Here is a 24464-nt window from a genome sequence, read left to right on the forward strand (position 1 = left end):
AAGAAGCATTTGGACAAAGTTCTCAGGCACATGGTGGAATTCTTGGGATGTCCAATGCAGGGCCAGGATTTGGACTTCAGTGATCTTTGTGAGTCCCTTCCAACTCAGGATAATGTGTGATTCTATGATTGCCTTTTGGTGATCACTTGATTTACTTAAGGTTCCTTTTCTCTCTCTGTGTGATAGGCTTAGAAGATGTTGTAGCAATAATGATTCCTGAGCCCAAAGGGAAAGAGATAGTGAGCCTCCTGGAGAGGAACATTACTGTGATGATGTACATAACCATCGGGACACGCAACCTGCAGAAGTACGTCAGCCGGACCTCGGTGGTGTTCGTCTCCATCTCCTTCATTGTGCTGATGATCATCTCCTTGGCGTGGCTGGTCTTCTACTACATCCAGAGATTCCGCTACGCAAATGCCAGAGACAGAAATCAGGTGAGCAGGGCTGGAGTAACTGTTTGTGTTTCCAAAAGATCACCACGGGATTTATTGTAGAGGTAAAAGTGAAAGAAATTGTCTATGTGTAGTAAAAACAGAAAACCAAAAGAAAGCCCAAGAAAGTGAAAAGAATAGGAATATTAAAATGACTGTGACTGGGAAAATCCAAAACTTATGTCAGTATAGATGGGATTCAAGAAAAAACAGAAATTAATAATGTATGTGTATTATAGGTTGTTTTCCTTATGCAAAGCACAAAACAATAGACAGAAAGGTGATGTTTATTTGTGAAAATATTGTTGTGGTACATATAGTCAAATGTCATAGCAATGTATATAACTAAAGACCCTTGGGATCAAAATGCTGACTAAAACATTGTGAGGTGTGTGTGTGTCAAGCAATGTTCTTGATGAGTGAGGAAAGGGGAAAAAAAAACCTATTCTCATTTTAATGCTTCCTTAGAAGGATCTTGGGCTAGAAAGACAAATATGTCGCTCTTAATTTGACAATGATCACTGAACAGGACTGTAGTGATAGCCACTAATGGTATGAAATCATTGTTACTGGTTTTGGCATCTTGTCCAAAGCCCTTGACAGAGATAAAAAGCCTATAGAGCTCAAGACAAGTCAGTAGCAGTGGTTTTGTAAAGCACTGCCCAACTTTATGTAGTTCAGCAGTGAATAATAATAGCAACAATAATAATAAATTTAATATTTTCTTGGCCAGATGCAACTGTCTCAGCAGAACTGGGAAGCTGAGGCTTGTACATTTCACTCTAATGGTACAGTAGAAAATGTTATCAACATATGAAATTTGAAGAGATAACCATTTTACTGCACTGTAGAAAATGCACTGTAATTCAGAGAGGTTTCTGAACTCTCAATAAATTACTGTCAGGGCCAGGAGGGTTACCTGGCTTATTCTGCAGGAAAGGTAAAACTCAGAGTATGAATTATCACTTGGTAGAGAAAAGCCCTGCTACACCCTCTGTAACAAATACTTGACGGTAGGAACCCCTCACCTTCCCCCAGTGAAATTCAGGCATTCTCTGAGATAGAGAGCAGCTGCTCTGTATTTACAGACAGAAAGAATGTATTTTCCATTTAAATATACAGTCTGGAATTTTGGATAGCAAGAACGAGACTATCCCAGCTGGAATTTGAACATCATTGGCAGCAGATTCACTGTGACTGCAACGTCTGTGATAATTTTTAGATGCTTTGTCTGCAGAAGCCACATGCGTGCCTAATTTGTGTGTGTGAGTAAGTGTGCTTTCAGTCAAGTAATTATACAGGCAGCTTAGCAGTGTAAATAGACATACATAAACATGAAACTCAGCAAAATAGGAAGTTCCTTCAGGTAATATGTTATAGTTTGAAACAGATGTGTTTGTACGTTCAAACATATTTCCTTTTCAGTATTTTCTTTCCAAAGTTTGAATGAGACCTACGTGTGCACAAGCAGTTGTCCTATGGAGAGGTTTTAACAACTTGGTTATTATACTAGTTCTGTTCTTCAGAAGAATTAGAAAGGATGCCTCCTAAGTAATTACATATTATTAATTATTAATATTATTATTTTGAAGGGAAAAACTGGGCAATTATAAGGGGCAACCTGAAAAGTCTTCATGCAGTTTTCTTCATACAGTTTTGTCTGACATCTAGTCTCTTTATTAGCTCTTTCCATATGAAAACAGTAGCAATATACAAACAAAACTCTATTATTTGTGTTGATGGGTTGCTGTGGCTTTTTAGTTTTGTTTCTTTTAGTCCTGGCTACGGAATATAATGATGTAGGTTGTTCAGAAGAGCTCAGCTTGCTCTTGCCCTTCCCGTGAGTGTTCCTCTTTGTTTTCCATCAGGTTCTGGGTTTTCTTTTTCTTTGGCACATTCTCTTGTGGTTCAAGGATGGGATCACAAATTTCTGATTAAAATCATACTGTCCTTTTGTCAGGCCTCATAAACACTTTTGTCTAGTCCTTCTCTATCTGGTGACTCTCCAGGTCCGCTTCCCTTCTTTCACTAGGCGTAAGTTTCTGAGCAAGCAGTAAATCCAAAACAAAGTGATTTAGTTACCATCAAGAAAGCAATGAGTCCAGCTATCGAGAGAGGCAGCTAGAAAGACTGAAAAATCTCCTGGAATCATTTCCTGTGACTCCACAGTGAGATGAAACCTGGACAGAGTCCATCTACATCTTCAGCCACCACTCTTACTCATCATGTGTGCAAAATCTAAGCTCACAGGCCAGAAGGAAGACACAGCTTACTCCAATTAGGTGCCTGATTTTGATGAGTGGAGAATCAGGAATTCAAAGATTCTTGCTGAATGCAGGGTCTATTCATCCTCACTTGGCTGAGGATCAATGCAGTGGAGCACAGAATTGTCTTCCACTATGGGCTTGTGCACCTACAGCCAGGGTGTCAGCTACAAACGTGGTGAGATATCAATTTTTATTTTAATACATTCAATTTTTAAGAGTACCTCTAACACAGACAACTGTACATTACATATGGAAGTAGAAGATAGTTAATAATATTCAAGTTGATTGAACCTTTTTTCCCACCTAACGAGATGTGCAGGAGGTTTGTGGTTGCCTTGATGATGAATCTTTTCGACATGAAGAGAATAAATTTGTGTAAGAAAATCTGTTTCCTCAGCAGCTTGTTCCTGGAGGGCTCCTGAAGATGAGAGAATTGAGAGACTTTGTAAAAGGCTGTGGAAATTGTTTAAATCAAGAAATATCACATTGTAGAGCAAATTAGAAGCAGAATTAGAATTACATGACAAGTTAAGTTCCAGAAATAATTCAGCAAAATATGACCTGGTGTTACAGCCCTGTAACAGCCAGGGCACAGACTTAAAAACAGCTACAACAACAACAAACCCACCCTGTCAGTCTGTCAGAGTTTTTCATATTTCACCAGTAATAGTAGAGCTCTCTTTTTATTGTTTGGGAGATGTGAAAATGAAGAGAGGATGATGTTTCAGTGCCAGACTTCTTTACCACATTTTTCCATGTCCCTTCTTTCCATTGGCTTCTTGTTCAGAGGAAGCTTTCTACACAGTCGTTTTGAAACTGGTTGGAGTCCTTAAGTTTTGCAGGATAGTGGAAGCCAAAGCAGGTAGTGATTGCACTGGGCTTGAGGAGGATCTTGTGTGTCCCAGGTTAATCTTTAGTATGTGACTGTCAGCATGTAGAGCATTTATCTGAGAAGGAATACTGGTGGCTGTGGCTTGGAATGAGAGTTTTGGGCCACTGAATAGGGATGTCAGTCTTGGAAGCAATTTGGGAAGATGCTTCCCATGATGGAGTCTGCAGCCTTTGTCTGTGCGTAGACGTGTCCATTACCTCATGCTGGTGGTGCAGCTCATTCTGCACAAGGCACAAGGTGATCTCCTTGCAGAGATGATAGTTCAGCAAGGCCATTAAGGGAGAAGCACTTACTGTAACTTCTCCTCCACAGCTTCCACGGTCATTTACTTTCTCAGGAACACATAAGTGGTCCTTTCCATGGGACTGTCCTTCCTTTTTAATGAGCATTGCCATCTCCTCAAGACCACTGCATCTGACATGCTTAACTCCTTCCAGTCCACTACTGAATGTTGCAGCATTGCTAATGAGATTATGAGATTTATGACTGTAAATCTCTAAGCCTCACTTTAAACACTTAAACTGCTGTAATGCCTCTTATCTTTTGGGAAAAATAATTGGTTATTGATAGCATGCCTTGCATTCAGATGGGAGAATCCTTTGAAATTATTACTTTAGACCAAGAAATTCCTGTTCTTTCAAAAACGAAATTATTCTCATTTATGTGTAAGTTATGAACTTATCTATTTACGATAGATAAGAGAAAGCAAACATGAAAGCAATCAAATCAAAGATGTACAGGAGTTTTTAATCTTGTCCTTTCCCCTTCAAGAATGTGCAAAAAAGAACTGAGACATTTCATTCATTAAAGTAATGATAATGATAAAAAGGGATCACAAGCACTTTCTGAAGCATGACATAATGGCTCTTGTCTGGCTGTATGTTATCAGTCTGTCTTTGATTTACATTAAAGAACCAAATAGCTGACAAGAAATGTTTCCAGCTCTCCTTGATTCTTTTATTTAAGGGAGACTCTGAGAAAGATGGACCACAGAAAGAGATGCTGTCTAACACGATACTCCTTCACATGCTATAATTAAGTTGCTGGAAAGCTCATATGTAAATCTCCTGATAGCCAAGATTGTCTTCACCTCTTTAGCCAGATCTAAAATTGTACTCTGCTTTCAATATTGCATCTGTTTTGTCAGCCTTTCCAATCCAAGAAACTTAACCTCTAAATTTAATCTAGTGATTTTAATTGAATCTGAAGACCATAGTGGCGATTTAGTGGTCATATCTGTGTGATTAGGTCTCAACTTATAAATTACCTCAAACTTTCTTCTGTTTTTGGCCGCACGCTCTCACCCCCTCCAGCTGGAAACCCTTCCTGCTGACAGGCCCCTCTGAACTCTGGCACTGGAGTTTCCCAGCTCAGAAAGTTGAATGTCTTCTGGATCACCAAAGGCCCTAAGTCTCTCTTCTCCCTAGCAACACATGGCTGGAAATGTGTTTGGGGAAAGGAGGCGAAGGGAAGAGTTCAAGTCATTTATTGGTGGCAAATTGGAACGTGCTGTATCATGAACTGTTGTAAAGAAAACATTGGAGTGGGCATTGCTGCATGAAACCATGTGGGAGAGGCATAGAAAAAATGAGGAGTGCCCAAAGCAGGGTCTGGGGGCAGAGGCACATGGCATCTGAGGAGGGGTGAAGGGAGCATTCTAAGCTGGGTGGGGAGCCAAGGAGGAGGAAGGGCTCTGCTTCCAGCTGCAGAAAGGGTGGTCAGAGAGGAGTCAGAATCAACCTCTTCCTGGAAGTGCACAGGGTAATGGTCACAAATTACCAGAAAGGGAAATTCCATTAGTATGTTTAGAGAAGAAAAAAGGCTGAGATTGGTTAAGCACTGGAACAAATTATCCACAGAGGTTGTGAAATCTCCTTTCTTGGAGATAGTCAAAACTTGACTAACACAGCTCTGACTTTGAAGTTGATCCAGCCTTGAGCAGGGGGTGGGAATACATGACCTCCCAAAGACTTTTCCAGCCTGTGAGTCTGCCTCCAGACTGCCTTGACTTTTCCAGCCTGTGAGTCTGCCTCCAGACTGCCTTGTTGCTGGATTAGCACAAGTGAGCAGCCAGGTCCTTGGAGCACTGACACAGGAAGGAGCTGCATAGCATAGGGTGCTGACCAGTGACTGTGTGCACTGCCCTGCAGTGTTCCCAGCCTCTTGCAAGGAGCAGACATGTCCATTTGCAGTGTCTGAGGACAGGGTGTTTTGTGTCAGGCTGTTATTACATACTTTAATCCTGGTGGCTGTGACCCTGCCAGCACAGTAACAGTGTTTTGGAAATACGGGAGAACAGTCAGAAACATCACGTGGCAATCACTTTATGGTCCACTGGAGGAAATGATAGAAAGGCAAAGAATGAGTAAATGCTTATGTATGGACAGGATGTTACTGCAGGAATATATAGTGCTTAACCTGTAAGAAACTGCAGATGCTTCCACCTCATTTTTATAAAATAGGCAGCTCTGTCTTGCAGGAAAAAAGACAGGAGAGATGAGATTATTCAGAGTTTTTGTAGTTAAAAAATTTAACAGCTCACTTTCAGAAGTTGTATCCTGCTTAAGATCGTGAACTAGTTATGGAACCATGTAAGAATAAAGTTCAGCCTTCACTCTGCTAACTGCCCAGTATTTTTTTTAACAAGTGTCATTAAAAAAAGAGAGGAAAGAAGTAGGATAACCAAATAATGGACTTGTTACCTACCTTGGTACACACTGCTGCAGTGTCAAACACCTATTGTGCCCTTTTTATGAATCATTATGTTTCTATTTATACACTATCCTGTTCCATGTTCCATTCTTAAAATTATTAAGATGCCTAGGGAGAAAAAGTTTGGATTTGTGCATGAAGAGTTGCTCTTTGCTTAAGGGTAAATTTTGTATTGCAGCGCCGGCTTGGAGATGCTGCGAAGAAAGCAATCAGCAAGCTGCAAGTCAGGACCATCAGGAAAGGTGACAAGGTAATTTTTCAAAATGCTTGTTACTTAAATTAAACTCTGTGCTGAGGATTCCTTCAGACCTCTGGAGCAATGAGCCAGAAGAGAAATGCCAATTGCTTATTTAGCTAGGAGTGCTTGTAGCAAGTTACGGATGAAACTGAGTGTGGAGAGGGGGTGATTTGGTTAAAGATGCAAAAAATTCTGAAAGTTAAAACATACAAACTAAATCTGCATGCTTCCCAGTGCAAGTTTCCAGCTGGAAACATGTCAGAAAATCTGACTTGCTGCTTGTGAAATGCATTACTGGATTTGCAATGTGCTTCAGTGACTGTTTTACTTTGTCACATAGGCTCTTGTATGAAGCGATTAGCTAACAAAATAAAAAATAAATACGATGAATATTCTCTTTCCTGTAGGAGACTGAGCCAGACTTTGATAACTGTGCTGTTTGTATCGAAGGCTACAAGCCCAATGATGTTGTCAGGATATTGCCTTGCAGGTAAATTGAATGTGCTTTTAGTTCTAATAATCTCTACTTCAAGACAGTCTCTGCTCTCAGTTTCACACTGATGAGATTACCTGAGAACTCGGGGAGGGAAGGGTGAATTTATTAGTTTGGCCTATTCCGAATCTGTTGGTAAAGATATCTGAAATGCCTCTTTATTCAACATGAAGTGAAACTAGTGATGGTGGTGAGACCCTGAGGGTTTCGTATGGTAGTCAGAAATTTTGTCTGACCTGAGCCTATCATAAAGTCTTCAGTAGGATTTTTAAACTAAAGTTTTGATTTATCTAATTTCCTCACTGTTTTTTTAATTAAAATGAATGCCTTAGGAGGATTAGCCTCTGACTTGAGGGTGAGCCCTGGCCACAGCAGCCAAGGATAGAGCAGCCTCCTGCTCCCCATTGAGCTGCTTCTTCTGCTGTCCTGGGCCTGAGAAAAAGATGACTTTTGTCAGAAGAAATCCGCAGCCATAGAAAGAGATGTAGGGAGTAAAACATGCCTGGTGTGAAGATGCCCTGTGCAGCACATCCACCCCCAGGGATGTGGCACAGGAGTGCAGCCTCTAGCCACCCCTAACAGCTGTATTCATCTTTGTGCCATGGTACTGTCATTTGTGAAGTGCTACCTAATGGAAAATTTCTCTAAGGAAATCAATTTCTCAGGAAATTTCCTAGGATCAGTTGCCCCTAGGAGAGCAAGAGCAAGTGCTTGATTTCCATAGAAATACACATATAAAGTGCTGCACATATAGAGCAGAGATTCTATTTTTTCAATAGAACTTCTTTCTTCTCCTGAGTCATGTTCACTGGCTTGAGAAACCAAAATACTTGTTTATTTTCCTGCTGTTTTGTACCCTAGTAGATATTTGAATGTTACAAGCTGTCCATTTCTGTTAGTTCATGTGATTCATTAAATCTGTTTACTGCCATCACTAAGTGGGTAACACAAAGCAACAGATTAATCACAAATTTGACCTACTGTAGATTCCCCACAATGACAAATTGCATGTGAACTCTTTTTTTTTTCTATAAGCAGACACAAACACATCACTTCATGAAGCAGAAATACAGAAAAATGAGAAACTACCAGAAAATGTGGACCTTGGTTTGGCATCAAGCCTGTTTGTACAGAAGCAGAATAAAGCTTGGAAATTTTGCATGATAGAGACAGGCAATGTTTTGAGGTAGATCTACAACAGCTTAAATATATGTCTAAGCTTTAGCTTTCACTTGTGTCCCACCTCATAATTCAATGAGCCTTTGTCATCCACGAGCGTTGTGTCAAGCAGAGTGAACAGGAAACACAGAGTTAACAGGTGGTGTTTAGTTCTTGGCTGACTTAAAAGGTCACTCAGAAAATGACTCATGCTAAAAGGGTAGCAGTAGCAGAACTGTCTTGTAAAATACCCACAGTTTGAGCCTTAGCAGTCTGGAGTTATAAAAACTCAAAGATGTTTCTCAAGCAGCTATTTCACCAAACCCTGGCTTTCCTGCTACACAAACTGCAAGGGCAGTGTTTTACATACTTGCACAGGTTTGAACTTATGAAATGGAACTCATGATTCTTTCTGCTGTTTTCAATCTCATCTCCTCATCCAAAACAAAAAGTGGATTCATTTCTGTTCCTTTGAAGTGAGTAGGAGAGTGTTACATCTTGATAAAGACCTTCAGACTCTGTAGTTTGCCTGCTCCAGTATCCTCAGTTAAGCCGTGTGCATTTTCTAACATGGGAACCTCATTAAACCTCCAGTATAGCAGTGGACGAGCTCTGAAGTAAAAAAATATACATGTTTACTAGGACTTGGGCTGTTTTCCCAAATGTCCTCTCTTTTCTGCTGGCTCTGGATAGCTGTTTTTATGTACCCCACTCTGGAAAGCTCGGAGGAGAATTACAAGTGAACTCGTGCTTCTTCCCCTGTGTCTTCATCAGGTAGCTCCCACAGCTGACTGAAGTAATAAACTTCACTCTGCAGAGTGTATTAAATAAATAAGGAATGACACTTGATAAAAGTAAAAAGTGTTGACTTGCAGCTGGTTTTAAGTTTAATGGAAGCAAACATGTCTGAAGTTGTCTTTAAGGGCACTGACACAAGATCAGATGTAGCCGAGTTCATTGTTCCTGGAGTGGCATCTCTTGTCACAGCCTTACTTCATTCTGTTTATCTTCCATCTCCAGTTTCAAAACACCATTGCCTTTTCAGCTCTAGCTTTGGAGAAGGTACTGGTCCTGCTGCTCCCAGTGTGTGCCTTTTACTGAACTTTTACTAACTTAACTGAACTTCTGTAGAGAGGCAAGGCATTTCTTTCAGCCTTAACTCTGCTGAGTGCCTCATAGGTTCTTGTTTTTGCCGTTTCATTTCTTTCACAAACAAACACATTCTCTGACCTTGTTCCAACTCATTCTTTTTCCCTGAAACTTCACTCCATGAACAACTGTGATTTCAGTTTTCACTCCTGCTTTCTCTTTTTATTAGCTTCCTGTGAAAATTATTTCGTCACACACATTCTTCCCTTTGATTCCTTCCTCTCACCCTCATCATCTTCTTTTGTCCTTCTCAGAAGCAAATAATACTGTACATGCACCCCCCAAAATCTCAAACCTTCTTGTTGGATACTACAGTGCTACTCAGTCTCACAAAAATTCTAAATCCTTTACTTCAGCCCTAGGTCTAATCCAGGCAACTGTTGCTCTTGGGGTTATCAGGGATGTACCTCTCTTTCTGCATAGGTGAGACTAGGAGTGGAAGCTGGGAGGAGAATAGTTTCCCTTAATCTGGAAAAAAAGCCTCTCAAAATTGTTGGCAAGCTGAACACTTTACAATAGTTGTACGAAAATAATCATCATCGGCATCATCATTATTATTATTATTATTATTATTATTATTATTATTATTATTATTATTATTATTATTTTGGACTGAGTGCAACATGATCTTTTTTTCCTTGTATGATTAAAATTGCATCTTTAAAAAAAACCACACATACATTTCGAGCAAAAGCAACGTCCAGTTAAAAAACTGTGAAGTGCTATTTAGATAGCAGTAAATGGAATGCTCTGGGACTTTGAGGTTCTTTTGCTTTGTGCTCTGTGAGCTGAGCCCCGTGCAGCCACAGGGGAGTGCAGGAGGGATCCCAGGGCAGGCAGCACCTCTGGAGCAGCACAGGGGCCCTGGCACGCACACGTCGTTCTTGGCAGCTTTTTCCAACACACTCTGCAGTCTCCCGGGATGAGGGCTGCAAACCCCCTGGGAATTTATTGTGCTGCTTCATTCCCTTGACTGTGGTGAAGCCTTTCTTATTGTGTAACCTGGATCTCACTTGCTGCAGTTTAAACAACATCTTTGTGCTTCTCATCCCTGGGAGAGGTGGGGAATAGTTGTTTCCTTTCCCTTATAAAAATCCTTTTGAGGCTGTGACAGCATCTCGCCTTCCTCTCTGTCAACTCATCAATTGCAGTTCTTTTGAGAAACTTTTCAAATCAACATCATTTTGTAATGAATGTGGTTGCACACAATAGGGAAAAAAATCTGTATTTTTTTCTAGATTTGACTTTGATTGTCAAAGCCATGTCCTGAGCCTGAGCTTGAAACATCTCTTACTGTTTTCCTGTTTGGGTCATTACTTCTGAAATCCCCCACGATGACTCCATCGTCTCTTTCCATTTAAAACTTGCATCAGTCAGAACTGCAAAGGGAGGGATTTTTGTTGCAGTTGATCTTTTTACATCTTTGTCTTACCAGGGGACAGTGAAATGCTGCAGTTGCTCTCATCATACTTTATGCTGAGTATGTTTCTTTTGCTTGAATTTGGAACATAAAACAATTGACAATTAGTTGAATGCCATAAGCATGTACAGAGTGCTATACCTAATAAACTTTCAAATCCAAATCTGCAAAGCCTGCCACCTTGCTTTTCTGCACAAATGGTTACATGTTCAAAACAGATATTATAAGAGCTCTAATCGTATAATGCAGTAAAAAATTTTTAAAAGGCAAATCTTCATCTGATTTTCAGTAGCATTCCATTATTCTGTGGATTTCTGTCAAATAATCAAGTTCCCTCTGTAGTACATATTAAATCTGAAATTAATGGAGCCATAATACACTGCGCTAAATTAGTATTGAGATGTGCAAAGTGACAAGATCTGTCATGTTTTTAAATTACTTGGCATTGGTAGGATTTATTTTAGAATATTGTTTTTGAAGCCAACTTTAGGAGCACTGAACTTCAGATTTTAAAGTCTTTAAGGCATGAAAGTGTTCCAAGCTTTTGATGATGAACAAACATCATGAAATTCTCTAATATGAACTCCAGTTTGACTGAGGCTTTCAAAGCTGGAAATTGAAAACAAAAGGGAATTTTTTGGTCCATGGTAAAATGTCTTGGTGGAAACTATGTATTTTTTATTCTAAACAGATTTTGGAAATCTGTTTTCTTTTCTGAGAGATTAATAAATATCTCAGGTTTTGTAAATGGACTGATTATTTTTGCACAAACGTGCTTCAAATGTTTGCCAGTAAGAGTATATATGAATTTGATTATATAATTAAAGAAACCTATCACTAACAACAATTTCATTATTATCTCATGTAGCTGAAAGGTAAGACATAATGAATTAACATTGAACTAACAAACTCAAGCAAACCAGATACCACTTCCTTGGGTGGCCTGTTCCAGTGCCTGACCACCCTTTGGGTGAAGAAATGTTTTCTTGTATTCCTGGTAACAGAATATGCTCTCAAGAGGGAATACAGTCTGCCAGGTACAGGCACTAAAGATCCCTACAGTCATTATCAGTTTGTTAAAGGCAAAGCTAAATAAGAAACTTTCAGGTGCTCCACCTGATTAATGTCTAGGAAAAGTGGTGCCCAGCAGCTACAGGGCTCAGGTAGGTGCTTCAGACTCAGAACAGGATTAACAACAATTCCTTCAGGGGATTGTGTAGGAGCTCTCTCTGATGGGCAGCTTCTAAAGAGCAGGGAAGTCAGGGAGAATACTTATGAATGCATTGTACTGGTTTTTCTGTTTAAATGCAAAGTTGTTTTTTTCTAATTCAGTTTATTTCTTTATGCCTCTATCCTGAAAAATACTAGACTCTCAATGGCTTCACATTTAAATTATGTATAATCAGGTTTGTCTGTAGAACTATTAAGAAAAACTAACATGATTTTGACCTTTTCCAGCAAGCAGCTTTTGTTTACTGGCAGCCTTTAACATTTATCGGGTTTGCTAATGCATTTTGTGTATTTTCCCTAAGTCTCTAAGTATGTACATCTTCTATTCCCAACACATTGAAATGTGCACATGTGCTTGAGTTGCTGCAGGAATCATTTTAGCCTTATGTGCATAGGACCTAGTTCTGCAGTCCTTGAAGAGGTCACAAACTGCACCAGCTGAAACATTCTCGCTTAAAAGAATTCACAATCATCTGGTACTAAGTGGTAAATTGTGCTGTGGTGCATTTGAATTAAGATATCCTGGTTTTCATTGCAGGCATCTTTTCCACAAGTCCTGTGTAGACCCCTGGCTGCTAGACCATCGTACCTGCCCGATGTGTAAAATGAATATTCTAAAAGCTCTAGGGATTCCGGTAAGCACTCTGCAGAGCAGCCCATCAGGGCAGAAGGGGAACACCAGCCACCTGAGCATATCCCTAGCCTTTGCCTGTCTGTTCCCTTCTTCCTCTTTTCGCCATATTATTGAATAATTAATTGATTTATTAAGGGAAGCACAATTGGAAATGTCTGACTCTCCCTCTGTCCTGCACCCCACTAGTATTAGCAAGGAAGAGCATGTGTATGGGCATTGGTTGGCTGTTGGGATTTGTGTGTCTGCGGCTGCCTGCTTGGTGAAGCAGAAGATTGTTCACTGGTGTTTTGGTGGATTTATAGAATCTTTCACATAGCTTTCAGGACTGGCTTTATTTATTTTTTTAATCATGCCCTCGGTTCAAATCTGAAAGTAGAAAGTCTGCAAATAAAGTTTTGTCTGCTATACTCACCAAGGACAACTAAGTGCTCATTCTGGGGAAGCGAGTCCTTTTTCTGTCAGATTTCTCTTAAAGTCTATCTGGAGTAAGGTCTGTACTCCTAATTCCAGTTAAGGGCCATTTCTCCCAGTTAGTAAGCATGTGGTGGAGCACATGACATACAAGAAATTGTTAAGCTCTTTGTTATTTGGAACATTCAAATGTGGTTAGAGACCGCCAAAGTAATGGATCTTTGTCAGTGGCGTGTTTGCATTCAGATGGTGTGTGCCCTGTCTGCCATCCACGTTCCCAACTGGAGCCATCACGGAGCTCAGGGCAGGAGTGAGTCACTCTCCCCCACTGTGCAAGGCTCCTGGAGTTCAGTACTGAAACCCCTTCAGCTGATGCATTACCAGGTGCTGTAAATAGCCCCCCAAGTTTCAGTCAGTGATGCACCAGTTCGCATTGGAAGGAGCTCTATAAAGTAAAATAGTTCACGTGAACATACTGGGGAGCTGCTATAGCCATTCTCAGAGAAATCAGTTTCATGGAGACTAGGAAGCAGGTTGCAGGCAGATATGTTAATAAACCTAATATAATCCAAACTGAAAACATGCAAGTGGGAGAAAAGAAGGAGGGCATTGTAGCTAGGGTAATGCATCAAAACAGTTTGGCTGCTTTTTCTGCTAATTGTGTATATTGTCTTTAATATATTTAGTGGTGATGTAGCTGTTAAATCAGGGTCTAGGATGAAAAGCCCAGATGAAGGCTAGCTCTGCCATTCACCATCTCCACTGATGGCTTAAATACAGAAATGAAGGCTTAAATACACAAATGAAGGCTTCAATACACAAATGAAGGCTAGCTCTGCCATTCAGCATCTCTGCTGATGGCTCAAATACATCTCTGACCTAGGCTTAAATACAGAAATATTTCCTTAGGTTCTATCTCAGCTCACAGGCCTGCCACGAGCAGTTACCCCGGGTTCTGACACCTCTTCTCCCTCCCCAGTGTATTGTTCCTTGGCTTCCCTGTGCATCCCACAGCACATACCGCTGCTGCTCTCACACTGGCCCCTTCGCATTTCTGTCCAAACACTTCATTAATGTGCCCTTTGTCCAGCTCCATAATCAGGGCATATAGGCAAACCAGAGCAATGCTTTCTGGAGGCCTGCAGTGAGATGTTAAAGGCTTCCCAGAAAGTTTCATGCTGTTAGAATTTACACCCGGAACACGGCTGTCACTGGCCTCACTGGCTGCTGCTGAAGGCTAAGCATGTCCACAGGCTGTTTGAGGCTGGGCACAGCTAGTGGAACAAAAAACATGCCCAGAGGCCATGTGTAGAAGTTTTGGTTTACATGGCTGGATTTCACTGCCTATGACAGCTCTGTAGTGGCAGGTGTAGAAGTACCTAATTGCCAGGAATAATTGGAACACCATTACATTTCCTCAGCCACTGTTTCCTTCTCATAGCTCCCTTTCTTCTGTTGTACAGTACAGCAGAACAGGGAACTATCCTGCCTCCTCACTGAGAGCTTTCTGCATGGAGCTTCTTTGGAAATAATTGTACTGAGCATATAATTAAAGATGCTGCTGTAACTTACATGAACGACTGGTTCAAATTAAGATTTCCAAATCAGCTTTAGTGTCGGTCTGTCTTAACACTAAAAATAAAGCACTTGGATGTTAATGTTCCACTAGCAAAGTTTTTTTTTTTAGGGGATTTTATTCTATTTTTTAGGGGATTTTATTCTGTAAAAATTTCCTGTAGGTGTTCTAAGACAACAAGCTGAAAACAGCCCTCTTCATCTCTTGGAGGAAGCATGTTGGTGTACATGGATCATTGGATATGTACATGAAGGGATGGAGAGTCTTATCCTCCAAGTGACTTAGAGCAGGAGCTGCTGTCCATGGGAAATTGGAGTGGATGGTAGCCTTTGTGTCAGATTTCCTCCTGCCTTTCCACAGCAAAGCAAGTGGAGGTATAAGAGCATCTGGTAGCTTGAGGCTTAAAAATTCCTATACTGCTATCAGTTGCTCCTCTTCCTCTCTTTTTTCTACCTTCTCTTTCTGAAATACACCTCAACTCTTGTTTGTTCCTTCCCACCTTTTGCTCTCTCCTGCTTCTCCTCTGCATAACCACTCCTGCCCAACCTGTGTCCTTTTGAGCTCCTGCTCAGCTCCCAGGACCTCTTTTCCACCTGCACAGATTTCGTGTTGTCCTCCCCCTTCTCACTGCCCAGCACCAGCTGAGGACAGCCCAGGGTGGATGTCATTCCTGAGGTTTGCTTTCTGGTGCTCCCATGAGACAAAAAAGCCACCAGCACACATGAACTGGTGTTTTTAGAGACTCATCACTTAGCCAGGTGTCCATAGGCTGCTTTGGGAAAAGATGATGCCCTCAAAGAACCTGTAAAGTTCTAGGGCGTCTCAGTGAAAGGTGGCAGACATTTCTGTAGAGTGGATAAAGGAAAATGTCATTCCCTAACCACATTCTTGAGTCTTGCTGAGCCCTCTTAGCTGAAATTTCCACACACAAAAGAAGAAAAAAGCCTTAGGCAGGCATCAGCCTCTGATGGGAGACTTGGGTGCAAATTTGCCAAAGCCCTTTTGCAGGCTTTTACAATGGGATGAATGAGGAAATCTTACCCTAGACAGGCTGTGGGGTTTTTTTCCTGCCAGCTGCATGTTTCTCTTATGGTTGTTATTAAAGACCTGGCTTGCATGTCTGTGGATATATTGTGCTTCATTTAGCAGGAAGACTTTGGATTTTCCAGGAAAGATTGGTTAGATCCCAAATATCTAAATGTTTCAATTCAATTCACAACTAAACTCTGCATTTACTTTGTAATAGAGACTTCAAATATGATCTGCCCTAAGCTTAGATTCCCCAGGCAACTGTGGGGCACCAAAACTCCTGCACTCATTTTCACAGTAGCTGAGTATAGTAGAAGAAATGTATTGTACCTGAATATCTGTATAGAGGCTTTACTCCTGGAGATCCCGATTGTCCTTGATGGGCTGCAGCTGCCATGTCCTTAATTGGGCTGCAGCTGTGACCAATGAAGAGAACTGGGATAAAAGGGGGTGGGCTGGCAGGTCAGGGGGTGTTGTGGAGGAGCTCTGCGTGAGTCATGTCAGGAAAGTGCAACTTGTAGCAGAAGGAGTCTGTGCTGTGAAGATCTGCAGCCATAAGAGCACACCAAGGAGGTATGGGACTTGAGAGGTTTGATAACAACAGTGTGGGACTCTAGAAAAGGACAACAACAATTGGTGACCCTGATGTGATAGTTGGTAGAAGATAAGGCAGCCAAGAGCTGCAAGAGATGATAGCCTTTGGGTCAGGGAGCTGTGAAAGAGTGTGGCCTTTGAGCAAGGAGCTATGTGTGTTGTACATGGCCTTGGAGTCATGGAGAAATGTATGTATTGTACTTGAAGTATTGTACTTGAATATCATTTAAATATCTCTATGTACAACCTGGTTCTGTAAGTAAAAGAAAAGGGGGAAATGTAGTAGAGGAAATGTATTGTACTTGAATATCTGTATAGAGGCTTTGCCCTGGGAGGTCCCTGGTTGTCCCTGATGGGCTGCAGCTGCGATGTCCCTTAACTGGGCTGCAGCTGCGACCAATGAAGAGAACTGGGATAAAAGGGGGCGGGTTGGCCAGTCAGGGAGAGCCTTGGAGGAGCTCTGAACTGGCAGAGAGGACAGCATGCAGCAGAAGGAGTCTGTGCTGAGAAGCTCTGCAGCCATAAGAATGCACCAAGGAGGTATGGACTTCAGAAATCTGATAATAACACTGTGGGACTCTAGAAATAGAGCAACAGCAGCTGAGCACCCCAACACCTCCACTTTTCTCTGCAGTGCTCTGCACCTCCAGAAGGCTATTAACTATCTACTAGCAAATGGTTGGCCTGACCTTTTTCACTCTTGGCTGGCAAACCCAGCTCAGACTACACCTACAGTATTTGAAAAGGATTACCAGTGAAAGTGTCTTTCAAAGGTCTGTCTTGCTCTTGGGACAATCATATCATATTAAATAGTTTCCCTCTGCTTCTCCCTCTGTCCTGCAAACATCTGCTGGATATGCAGTCAGCTGCATTTTTGGCAGCAGATTGTGTGGCTTTAAGCTATTCACTAAGAGCCTTAGCCAAACCCTCTGAAGCCAATACAAAGCTTTCCCTTGACTTTAGTGGAATTGTGCTCTCAAAGCACTTATATGCAGGGCTCAAGTGGAACCAATGTAATTAAACTTGGCAACCGTATCTGGGTCACTCTGGCAGCCAAAGCCAAAACGGTTTGGGTTTTTTTTTTTTTCTGATCAGAATTTAATATAAATGGTTTTATAGCATGCTGCTTAGTTTTGGGCATTTATTCAATTATAATGATTCAGGAGTCAAGAGATATTTTAATCTCAAGCAATATTATTTTTCTATCTTTAATGTTTGGTTTGACTTTCGGTTATAATCCCCTCTTTAAAAGGTATAAAAGTTTGTGATAAAACCCCATTCTAGGAATAAATGGAATCAGAGCAGAAGACAGACAACTGGTCCCCTGAAAAATTGAAATAATTTTTCCTATAGGAGAAAGGAAAATAGGCCTTTTGTTTTTAATATACACTGCCATCAAAGGTGAAGTAAATTGAAAATTAAATTCTCAAAGCATTGTTTTATGATAGCTAAGAGAGAGGGAAAGAGTAATAGATTTAAGGGAGAGTTTTGGGTCCCTGTCCTACATATAAGTGATTGTACTTCACTTGCAAAAGTACAGATTCACTGAGTTTCTTTATCACCTGGTATAGTTGAATGTGCCTTTTTTATCCCAAGTCTGAGGCATTCTTGCAGCTTGTGGATAACACTGGAGCCAGACAACAACAATTCTCGTTTTCATTCTGAACTTCAGTTTGTGGATACAAGACTGCTTAAGTTGCCTGTCGTTTTCATTAGGAACACTTGTGAAAAAATACTTAAGAGGTGACAAGAATCAAACAGGGAATATGTAGAAAAAGAGAAAACGTGCTAATTTCCTGATTCTGGGAAAAAAAGTAAATGTATGGTAACCTACTGTGCTTGAATTCAAGGGGGTTTCTCTTGTGCTTCAAGTTAAATCTCTCTTTAAGCCTTTGCTGTATCATATTTTGCTTGGTTTCTTGGTGCCTGCTGTTGGAGATAAGCAGATAGTGAGGTTTTCCAAAGTGCCTTGGCATGTGAGGCAACTAAGCATAGGAAAAACATCAGATCCACCAAACAGAGTGCACCTGCTCTGACATTGGCCATTTGCATGTTGGCTTTCCAGTCTAGCAGCTTAGGCCCTGTCTCTGCTTAGTGCTGAGCAGAGGGAAGGCAGAGGGAGCAATTCATACCTAGGGTTAGGGCATGAAACACACAGCAAAAATGCCTCAAACCCCTGAAGTTAGAGGAAACCTAAGTGACTGATCCAGGCTAGCTGTCTGGTTCCTGGAGAATAAAGATAAATGGGAACAACTTCAGTTAACTTTTCCAAACTTAACAAGGCATCTGCATGTTGCAGCTCAGTCTTGCTCTGTCCCTCTGTCACTGGTCTTGCTTCACATAGCAAGAAAGACTGTGAATCAAAAAATGCTCTTCAGTTTCCCATTCTTGTCTGCTTGTTTCTTTTCTCATAATTGTGTTTTGTAGGAGATATAGTATTAGTGAAGATGATATTTTGATGCTTAGAAACTTGTCTTACAAGCAGTTTTAGCTTCTAGTTTTGCACCACACAGATAGGTGCACCCATACGCTGTTCTTATTGAATTCTTATTCCTGTAAGCTCAGATACTGGCTCTGTAAAATGTATATTAAGAAAAATAATAATCATTAGAAATAGAATAGTTCCCTTTCAGCTCCTGCATACATTTGTGATTTAATTCAGCTATTTGCCCATGTTGAGCAGATCATACCAGTAAGTGAGTTACTTTTTTAATGTGCGCATTCCCAAACCCTTTTAAAAGTATAAATAAGAATGTTTAGCAATTGTACGTGACACAGTTTAATACTCAATATTTCCATGGCATAATTTGGGTCTCTCTTCCAACAGATTGTGTTACGTTTAAGTACATGAGGACAAACTCTGTGTGTTTATTTGTTGTATGTTGTCATTTTCAATACTGCAGTAGGGCCAAAAAAATCTGAAGAAGAGGTAAGAAGTAAATCGAATCTTTTTATCAGGTGGGAGCTCGATTTTTTTCTCCTTTTTTCTTCCCCAATTAGCCGAATGCAGATTGCCTGGATGATATACCTCCAGACCTGGAAGCATCCATAGGAGGCCCACCGACCAACCAGATCACGGGGGCCAGCGACATTACCGTGAACGAGAGCTCCGTGGCCCTGGACGCCCCGGCCCGCGGCGCAGGAGTGCTGCCAAGTCATCCAGGACGTGGACTCCTTCCCCCAGCCTGGCGAGGGCAACCTCACAACAAGCAGTAAGTTCCCAATTCTGGCAGGGTTTGCACTGAGATAAATGTCTGGGAACCCCAACCACAAAGCCCGTATCTAGGGAGCAGCCTTTGAGGGCTCCTCATTGCAGCAATGGCCTTGTTTTAAGCCCGGCAGGAATCTAGAGGGTAAGTAAATTTAATTATCTTGTGTTCTGCTGGTACTGGACTGATGGTCAGAGTTGCTGTGCTTGAAAGCCTGAGTGCAGTTAAACAACACTGATGATTTGTACAAAAACGAAAGCAGAGTTTTACGTGTTTTCGGTGTCTTTAGTTTTCACATGTGTAAGTGGTGCCATTTGAACAAGTAATTCTCAAAATGTTTGCATGTCTCTCTGTTCCTAAAAATTTTGTTCTCTCTTGAAAATCTCCTTCTGACAGTTTAAAAGAAATTTTGTCAGCTATTTTGAATAAGGACTCTGCTAGTCCAAAATGCTCATTTTTAGGCAAAATAGCAGATAAGTAGAAAATACCTATCTGTTTAATACCGGTGGGTATATTGACAAGACTATTATAGAAAATCAGATATACTTGAAGGGAGGTAGAGGAATGTGGTAAAAGTTTTGTGTATAGAGTTGGTGTAAGTTCTGGAAAAAATAGACATTTTCAATGGTGTCTAGGTACTGCTCTGGGCCTGGGCATGAAAAAAAAGGTAAGTAATAATATTATGTGAAAAGGTAGGAGACACAAGATGGTACTAGGCTGAAATGATTTTACATTACTCTTCTTACTCTGTGGGGAGACTTGATAATCCCATTTTCTTTCATGTTGTCATGCCAGTGTCATGGAAGTGAAAATAACTTCTAGAAAGACTGGACTTGTGACCTTAGATACTGGTGACCCAGATTTTTATGTTCTGTTTTGTGGATTTCAGATTTCAGATGTGGTCCTTTTATGGTCTAAGTTCTGGATTCAGCAAGGAGTGAGCAGCAAGGTTTTAATCCCAGCCATCTTCCATGGCCAGCTGCCGTCTGGGGGCATTCAGTTTTCTCATGTCTCCTTGAGTGCTAGCAAGAGCTGTTCAGAACAAGATGGCATTTTGTTCCTTCCAATAATTGTTTTGAAATGCATTTAAGGCTGATTGTAAAAACAAAGGAAAGATGGCATCACATTGTAATAAAGACTGGGCTAAATGCTGGTCTCTGCTCTGCCCTTTAGCACTCCAGAAGCAAGTAGGTCCTCTTAAGGATAATGGTCCTTGCCCCACAGTTCTCTGAAAGATTCACACTGTTGGGGCTTGGAAGGAGGGCTGTGGGGTGCCCCTTACACACACAGCTGCGTGACACATGCTGGGAAAAGCCAGCAGCCTGGCTCCAAGCCCAGCATGAGGAGCAGTCTGTGCTTTTCATCCCAGGATCTTGTCAGGCTGAGAAGCAGCTCTTCTGGTCTCTCAGCAGGCGTAACAATGCTGGTGAGGCTGCCAGTGAGCACAAGAGCTCAGTAACTCTCCAGGCACTCTCTTGCCTCCAGATTTCTTTCAAGTGATTGCAGAAGGACCAAACACGTTTTTAATTCATTTTCCAAGTTGCTAGCTCAGTTAAGTAACTGGGTGAAAAGCTTTCTCAGAGCCAGCAGAATACCATGAGGCTACAAAAATGCCTGATTTTGTCTTGGTGCCCTTTGTTTTCCACGTTACTCTCTGTTTTTCCCCTTACCTTTGACAATGTTGGACAGTAGACCTGAAGACTGGACAATCCCTAGGAGCTGGCAGCAGAACCCATGGACAAGGACCTTGCACCAAGACCAGGCACACAGACAGCAAACTACAGAGCATCAGGAGATCATCATCACCTGGAGAGACTGGCCACGCCCAGGGAAGGACTGTGAGAAGAGGTTTTTTCCTGGTTACATGACAGAGAGCAAGAGAATAGAACAGGAAGGGAAAACTGCAAAGTGGCCCAAGCTCTGTAAGGGTTGTAGACCTCACACTGTCGGAGGTGTTCTTGGGGAAAGCAGGCCTTTCCAGTGGCTTTGAGAGGAAGGAAGGCCTGAGGAAAGCTCAAAGCACCTTGGGACCTTCCAAAAGCCAATGTATGCCTGCCTATCCTGTGGTTGTCACACAGGCACTCAGGGGGATCTGGTTTAATGCTTAGTTGGCTGCCGTCATTCATTCATCATTGACGTGTAGACGTGAATCTTCACCTGGATTTTTCATCTCAAGGGCAATGCAGTACTTGGATATTTGTCAGTGATGGGTGTGCAATTTTCCCTGCCGTCATCACCACATCCAGCCTGGTGCATTTTGCAGTTAGTTCCCGAAAAGTCACTTAGTCCCTTTTTGCAGCAGAGCTGCAGCGAAGAAGAGGTCTTGGGTTGGGGGGGCTGAATTCCAGCAGTTACGGGAATTTGGCTCTCTAGTTGCCTCATGTGGATTTGGAGGGTTCAGGCAGTTTAAAAGGTAGAACTTGCCCTTGTAGGCAGCCTGAACTCTTAAGGCAGTGAAAGGGAAACATCCAGGGCCTTATATATAGTTGTGGTATGAATCCCAATGCTAACTAAATCAGAGGGTAAGGGTAGGCTAAATAACTGGGTCATAGCTGTCAGAGTAGATGGAACTTTATAGGCATTATGTCTTTTTTATTGTGTTCTTTATATTCAGAATGCTCAGCTGCACACCACAGAGCTTGCTGAGCGTGCCCTTTGTGTGAACTAGCCTGCCTGGCTATTTGTAAGTGATGACACTGATTGCTCCCAGGAATCTTTGCTGAAGTTGCTAGATCCTGGCCTCTCTATATAGCATTACTGATGCCAGCCTACTCCAAGGCTGAATCTGCACTTCAAGTTTTTTCCCCCCCTTGTTATTGAATCTGGGCAGACTCCAGGACTCCAGTGCAGCCTTGATGTGGCCTCCTGCACCCAGCACCACAAGTCCTTGCATCATCCCTTGTTCCTCACAAAAGTTCAGTGGTCCAGGAGGTAAAGGACTTGGCATTTTCTTTCCACCAGCTTCTGCAACACTTTTCACTTCATTGTTGTTACGTTCTTTTTTGCCTGTTGATTAATCATTCTGGTATTGTTGTCTTGGTTTGGGTTTAATTTCCCTTCCTGTGTTTCCAGTGATTATTCAGAACCAGAAGACCTCCCACAGTGTGTCTGGAGGGAGGGTATTCCCAGAGTATTGTTCACATTGGCTAAAATTCTGTCTCCATGGTGGCAAAGCTCCTGCCTACTTCAGTGGGGCCAGATTTATAATTTCTGGAACTCAGCCAGTGCTTTCCTTCCTACTCTGTGCATGAGCTCAACCAGACATCCTGCCTTCTCTCTCTCCCTTTTGCTCCCCATGCTCCTGGTACCTGTGGGACCCTTGGAAATGTGCTGTACTGTGAACATCTGGACAGGACTAAGCCCTAGGGTTCCTTGCTAAACCAAGAATCGCCTGTTTAGTAGCACTGAGCACTTAAAAATGGACCAGCAGGTTCTCTCAGCTGCCTTTTAGCAAGATCCAAGCCTTCATCAAGTCTCTTGGGCATATCCACAGCCAAAGTCTCTTCAGTATTTAGTCTTAGTGACTGTTTGCCCTCTGTGGTGGGATATTGTGTAGGATCCTGGGATAGCATGTTGTCATTTCTGTTAAAGGTTGCTGAAAAGGTATTGATGGAAAAAATGAAAACCTGGACGTTTGGGAAAAACAAGAAGGGGGAGAGTAGATGGGGGAAATAGTGTGAAATACGTAAGAGTTCATCTCAGCTGAGTTTACTGCTCTGACTTTTTCAGCTCTCCAGAGCATATGACAGGTGACAACCTAAGCATCTTTTTCTACAATCATGCATCATAGCAATGTGTGGTGCCTAATTTTTAGTAGTGAGTTATGCAAAATGCTAACATTTTTGTAAATCTGAGTGCATGTGGGATTTCCTGCTCTACATATGATATGAGTGTGAGCTGGGCTTGGCAAAGATCTGAACTTGAAGGAGCTGTGAGCTACACCAGCTTCAGAGGGTGGATCTAAGATTTGAGGAGACCATTGTAATATTCTTTGGGTCAGGCTTAGCTGGGATTGAATGCTATGGTTAAAAAAGGTAGTGTTTTGGAAAGTAGCATCTAGATATTAAGGTATGGTGACACCGGCAGGTGAAAAGTAGTTATTAGATTTTATTCTTTTATGGCATCCATGGTCATTTATCTCCCTCAAGCACTTACTAACTTCTGCAGTAAATAATGTGCACTGTCTTTGCCAGTAAAGTTTATCTCTTCATAAATACTTCCCATTTTTCAGTTTATACAGGCTTTTATAGTCCATTCAGCAGGGTATCTCATCCCACTGCACAGGGCCTCAGAAATCCCACTGGTACTATCTCTGTAGTTGGAGGGAGATCCCTAAATAATTCTACTGCACACATGAGCAGGATTTTTAGTGGGAAAAGCCACAAACTTTCCTCCAAGGTGTCATATCACCTGCAAAGTCCACAGACTGTGGCACACTGTACAACAGTGTGGGCAGTCTAGACAATATCAGGAGTTCCTTTTCTGCCTCTCATTTTGTTCTTTCCATAAAACCCTGCCAACGTACAGCTCATCATGACTGTTAGGACCCTTTCAAATCTCTCTGATAGCTCTCCATTAAATCTATTAATATAACTTTTAGGTAATTATTTTGATCTGTATGTATGTCTAAAATATCTTTGTGAAGAATAGTCAGCCTTTGGAAGTGGATGAAAGTGCATGATAAGAATCTGATCCACTCTTGTCTTGTAACCACTTGACTGTTCCTCCTTGCTATGAATAGTGGGGTTTTTAGAGGTGGAATGTAAAGGGGGGAGGAAAAGGTGGAAAAATTCCCTAGATACTAGTTAATGCAGCAAGTTATGAACACTTGAATTAGCAAGTTCTGATACTGTCCCAGAGAGAGAATACTGTTGGGACCTAGTTAAAGACTGAGCCAATTGGGTCCCATGTGCCTGGCGTGTGACCTAAGTCCTGGTGGCTCTGCTAAAATCTTGTGGGGATATTGCACTAAGTAATTGTTATGGATCAAAACTTCCAATGATCTGAGTTCCTTGATT

General features: G+C 41.6%; 1 protein-coding gene across 1 annotated transcript in view; it reads left to right on the forward strand.

Moving 5' to 3' along the window:
- The window catches only part of RNF150 (ring finger protein 150), a 108829-nt gene that overhangs the window by 60681 nt on the left and 23684 nt on the right, over positions 1 to 24464 (forward strand). Inside the window, 6 exon segments of the mRNA XM_036383027.2 lie at positions 187 to 437; positions 6484 to 6555; positions 6951 to 7033; positions 12532 to 12628; positions 19238 to 19387; positions 19389 to 19449. Coding sequence (XP_036238920.1) covers positions 187 to 437; positions 6484 to 6555; positions 6951 to 7033; positions 12532 to 12628; positions 19238 to 19387; positions 19389 to 19449 — 714 coding nt within the window.

The sequence above is a fragment of the Molothrus ater genome, chromosome 4 (assembly GCF_012460135.2).
Source record: "Molothrus ater isolate BHLD 08-10-18 breed brown headed cowbird chromosome 4, BPBGC_Mater_1.1, whole genome shotgun sequence".
NCBI classification, from domain to species: Eukaryota; Metazoa; Chordata; class Aves; order Passeriformes; family Icteridae; genus Molothrus; species Molothrus ater.